At 35.4% G+C, this 5,551-nt stretch overlaps 1 protein-coding gene across 1 annotated transcript; it reads right to left on the bottom strand.

Annotated features, from left to right (window-relative positions):
- Positions 1-224: 224 nt before the first annotated feature.
- dpt.L (dermatopontin L homeolog) lies at positions 225-4,621 on the bottom strand (the record flags this gene model as incomplete). Its single annotated transcript, NM_001174015.1, is given in 3 exon segments — positions 225-467; positions 2,151-2,258; positions 4,495-4,621. Coding segments are annotated over 3 exon segments (302 nt in total), but the record flags the coding sequence as incomplete, so codon positions are not given.
- Between the last annotated feature and the right edge of the window lie 930 nt (positions 4,622-5,551).

The raw sequence follows: 5,551 nt of genomic DNA, 5'->3' as shown, positions 1-5,551 counted from the left end.
ACATATACAGCTATTACAACACAGGTTTTTAGCAAAGCATATAATGGGATTATATTTGTGCATTCAATTATACCTTAACTCTTTTGCTTTTATTTCAATATATTTATCTTACATTAATGATTGATGTTACTGGTGTATACATTATTTTATGAAAGAAAAAAAGAATACTCAGGTTTGTGTTGCACATAAATGTCACTGCAACAAATACCATATAGGCTGAACCATTTTGCATATGTATAATTTGATATATAAGGTTTATGCTTTAATGGTAACATTGAATGAAATGAAATGAAACAAAAAGCAACTTTATTTAAGCCAAAGTCAACTTGACGTGAAGTGAAATGAAGAAATGAGAGCTGGGTTCATAATCGCCAGTGATTGGTTCATACCGGGGGCACTTTTAGAAGTTTTCAAATTCACAGTTGAAGTCTGTCATTCTGCACAATATATATTTCCACTGACGATCCCTGGAAGCAAAAATAAGAAAATATAGAACACAACATTGCTTATTTAATTGTTTTGGAAACCAATTCCACTACATAAACACATTTGCATAGTGTTCTGGGGCTAGTGTGTATATAAATACCCCATCACCAAGGCCATAACAACACAGCAGGGCCCAGGTATATGACAATGAATGACCCCATGTAAGGCCTGATTGTTTCAAGGTTTAAACATTTGTTTAAATATTTTATCCAAGGGGATAGAGAAGGGCCTACACATTTAGCAACAAATATATGTGTATTATAAGATATATAGATATAGATATAAAGATAGATAGATATATAGATATATATAGATAGAGAGATATAGATAGAGAGATATAGATAGAGAGATATAGATAGAGAGATATAGATAGAGAGATATAGATAGAGAGATATAGATAGAGAGATATATATAAGGGGACATCAGCACATTTACCATAATCATGTTATTTCCATACCTGCAATTTACCAATATAAATATTTTTCCATTATAATACAATTAATGAAATTGAATATAAGCAATTAGCAAGGGAATGCCACGTCTTGCCTGGACTGTAGTTAATACACAAGAATACTTCTGTTGATAAAGTATTATGGCCTCTGCATAGACTACAAGGAAACACGTTTGCTCTAGTGGCTGCTAAAACCACTGTAGAAGAAGGGAAGGTTATGGCCAGCAGCCTAAGAAAAAGGAATATGAATGTCTATCTGTCTATTTGTTATTGAAAGTTGGTTCATTTAATTATGGAACTCTATCATCTCTGCCTAAAACTATTTCTCTTCTTGTCAACTTTGTTTTACTTGAAAAAAAATAAATAAATTTGAGTGCACTAATAGCAACTACTGGGTCTTACAATGGGTAGACCTCATAGGGTCAGATGAAGGCTAGATCCTGGCAACATTTAACAAATGCATCAATCGTGACATATTCATACATGTTCGAGGCAGGTGCAGTATTGTGCCTGTAACTAAAATGAGGATAATATTATAAGTATATGAGGCTAAAAATATTGACTGTTTTAATAAACTGGAGAAGAAAAATAAAAATTAAAGTTGTTTGAAAACTTTTTGTTTTTTCATTCAAATGTCTGGCATTTTTCTTTAATAAATCGGAACTTTTCTACTTTCCTCTAGTTATATTTACATTTATCCCACAATGTTTTTGGTTTTTAATGACAACAAAACGTAATCTCGAATTTTGGTCTATCTGCCCCTCTGTATATTTTAAAGACTAATCAAGTCTAATCATAGTCCTATATTGACATATCTCATACAAGACTGCTTTATTATATTTGGCAAAAACAGATACAGGAGGCCAATTACCAGAACGTTTTGGGCTACGCTCATCATCATAGGTGTATGTACTGTAAAGAGACCTGTTCCAAATATGTAATGTAAAATATTCTTTACTTGCTGTTGGCTCCATGTATATCCTATGAGTATCCTTGAAAAACTACAGGGGAGTTGATATCCATCTAGTTGGTGATCAGGCAGATTACCTAGCTGTGTAGCTGTAAGAAAAAAACTCTGCTTCTATCTGGCAGTTGTGTATTTATTAGGATCAATGTAATTTGTTATCAATAACAATATCAGATAATAAATACACTATGTAATTTAAAAGAAGATTACAATTGTCTCAGCAATATAAATAATAATAACACTAACCTCTCAACGCCCGAGAAAGTGGTGGTTGCTCCTCGGATGTAATAGCCGTAGGAATAAAGGACCATGTCTGACTCCTCCCCATAATGCCCTGGATATTCTGTTGTCAACCTAAAATCAGATATTAATTAATGTATGTATTTAGCAATGTTCGTCCTAAATATTTATTCTGCATATCCAAGAGTAATAGCCACAAAGTCAACCTTTCTAGATTAGATACAAGACATTTCTGCCAAGACACTGTCCCGAATATGATTTATATTTTATCCAAATTTATCTGATCTGATTTATATTACAGCAGTGGGGATCAGATTTTGTAGCATCCCACAAAATCTCAATCTTTTGCATGGCAAGCTTTTGTGAGTCAGATAAAGTCTGATCAGAATCTGTTGTGTAGTTTAGCTCTAAGGCAGCACTTTGCTCTTTAAAGGAGAACCAACCCCCCTTATTTATAAAAACCCCCACCCTACATTTGGTAATCTTCAGTAAGTAAGCGCCGTATTGGCGAATGCACAGTTGTAGCAATATTCTGGTCCTGAACAACTGTGTATGCACCAAAAGTCACGGAAATAGCCGAACAGAAGGAAGGAGACCCGAAGATTACTGAAGTGCCGGAAGATGATAATTAAAGACTTAGGGGCAATTACTGGAGTTTACACCTAGGCTGGGGGCAGCAGGGGGGAATATGTAAGGTAGGGGTTTTTATGAATAATGGGTTTGGTTCTGCTTTAAGAATTGAACCCAAATAGGGGCAGATTTGTCAGTGTGAAATTAAAGCTCACCAGTAAAATGCCACCACCCATCCATTACTATAAAATTTTTAGAGGCCTCTTCCATTGATAAATATACCTCTAAAAAATCTATAGAAATGAATAGAGTGTGGCAGAATGTTACTGCAATGAGCTATAATTTCACATAAATCTGCATAATTTCCCATCAATCAGACATACTACATATACTGTATACTAGGGAGCTCTTGGCAGTATGTTGTAAAATGGGCCCTCTACCACCTACTTTAATGCCCTGGCTTTTGTTTGGTGCATTGGTAAACAAGGCCTCTATAGTATTGTAGTATTTAAAGCTGAGTTCAAACATCAAGAAACTTTCCTATTCTACTCTTCTGTTATTTTTTTCTGCTTTCGGTATTGCTTTCTAGTCCACTGCTGTGTTCTTTTTGCTGTGATAAAAGGTACTGCTATAATGTGATATGAAAATAGTAATATATTGCTAATACAGTAAACTATTATTTGGATGTTGCTCGTCATTTGGATGTTGCTGGTTTGCTTACCCTATCATTACTATTCATTGTTATCATTCATTATTAGCCCATCCCTCTGGGGGAAACCACTTTGAGTTGGCAGATGCCTCTTAAAGGAGAAGGAAAGCTACGGAGGCATTTTATTGCCAATAGATTAGCTGCAATAGTGCAAGCTAGAATGCTATATTTATTCTGTAGAATGTTTTACCATACTCGAGTAAAAAGCTCTAGAAACTCTCTGTTTGTTTAGGATAGGAGCTGCAGTATTAATGTGGGGTGACATCACTTCCTGCAGGAGTCTCTCCCTGCTCTGGGCTCAAATTACAGTAGAGAAGGGAGGGGGAGGGGGAAGAGGAGCAAACTGAGCATGCTCTTGCCCAGGGCAATGAGGTTTAAGCTGAAGGCAGGAAGTCTGATACAGAAGCCCATGTGTACAGAATAGAAGGAAAGAAATGCTGTATTTCTTTTGACAGGGGACTCAGAGCAGCACCACTTTGGGGGTTTACTGGTATATTTCGATGGACCTTTCTGATAAGGCTTACTTAGTTTTAACCTTTCCTTCTCCTTTAAAGGAATTGTTCAGTGTAAAAATCAAAACTGAGTAAATAGACAGGCTGTGCAAAATAAAAAATGTTTCTAATATAGTTTGTTAGCCAAAAATGTAATGTATAAATTGACTGGATGTTTAACATAACAGAACACTACTTCCTGCGTTGCAGTTCTCTTGGTTTCCACTGATTGGTTACCAGGCAGTAACCAATTAGTGACTTGGGAGGGGGGGCAAATGGGTTATAACTGTTTGATTTTGAATCTGAGCTGAATGCTGAGGATTAATTGCAAACCCACTGAACAGTTATGTCCCATGTGGCCCCCTGAGTTAGAGAGCTGCAAAGTTGTGTTCTGGCTATCATGATCCAGTCACTCCAGCCTTTACATTTTTGGCTAACTAACTATATTAGAAATATTTACCCAGTTTTTATTTTTACATTGAACTGTTCCTTTAAGTTAAATGGATACCAGCAGGTCCCCTAGAATCTAACAAATATTTCAATAAATCTAATCCTCAGCCATAACCTATCTTTAACTTACCAGCAACTGTACGAGCATCTTTTACTGTAGCGGCAGCAGTAAAATTGCCATTCTCGATCCAACACTGCCTCAAAGTACTGGCTCTGAAATCCTGCTACAAGTCTGTTGTTGGAGCATGTTTGATACCTGCAAAACAAATTGCATGAAAACTCCAAACACAGTTCTAAAATATTTATACTGTTAGGAACACAATTTTTTTTAACTTTAAATCCACACACATGGTTTTCTCAGCCAGCCTACTGAAGCCAAATTGCATTAAACGAGCTAATTCCCCTTTATCACATCTCAATGAACAATTGACCAGTATTTTAGGGTTTCGATTTGGTTTGGGATTTAACTCCTTCATAAATATATGGGATTTAGCTGTGCTTTATAGTTAAGATATATATATATATATATATATATATATATATATATATATATATATATATATATATATATATATATATATATATATATATATATATATATATAACAAGGGAAAGTTGTGCTCACCACTATTTTTTAAAACCATTAGGCGGGGGTGCAATGAGGGTGTGACCACAAAATACATATAGTCAATTACAAGAGGTCCTCTGCACTCAACCCATTATCAATATATTTAAGACAGCGACATTTTGTGCATACTGCTACTAAAAATGCCTTACCCTTTAAACAACACAGGGATTGTTTGTCCATATATTGCAATATATTTAAGCTGGCCAACTACGTCAAAGTCATCCCATATCTGGCCAGTCCTACGCTTAATTTTCATCTGATTCATTAAGAATTCAATTGCTTAATTATACATTTTACAAAGGGACTAAGTTTTACCTGCAACTTACTAGCTGCTTTCAAAGTAAAACTCCCAAACTTGGCTGCCCTTTTATTAGACACCAGTGGGATCACCTGATCATCCCTGTGTTGTTTAAAGGGTAAGGCATTTTTTAGTAGTCTTATGCACAAAATGTCGCTGTCTTAAATATATTGATAATGGGTTGAGTGCAGAGGATCTCTTGTAGTTGACTATATGTATTTTGTGGTCACACCCTCATTGCACCCCCGCCTAATGGTTTTA

This window comes from Xenopus laevis, chromosome 2L (assembly GCF_017654675.1).
Source record: "Xenopus laevis strain J_2021 chromosome 2L, Xenopus_laevis_v10.1, whole genome shotgun sequence".
In the NCBI taxonomy this organism is placed as follows: Eukaryota; Metazoa; Chordata; class Amphibia; order Anura; family Pipidae; genus Xenopus; species Xenopus laevis.
The sequence above is the reverse complement of the archived record's forward strand: the minus strand, read 5'-3'. Positions and strand labels throughout refer to the sequence as shown.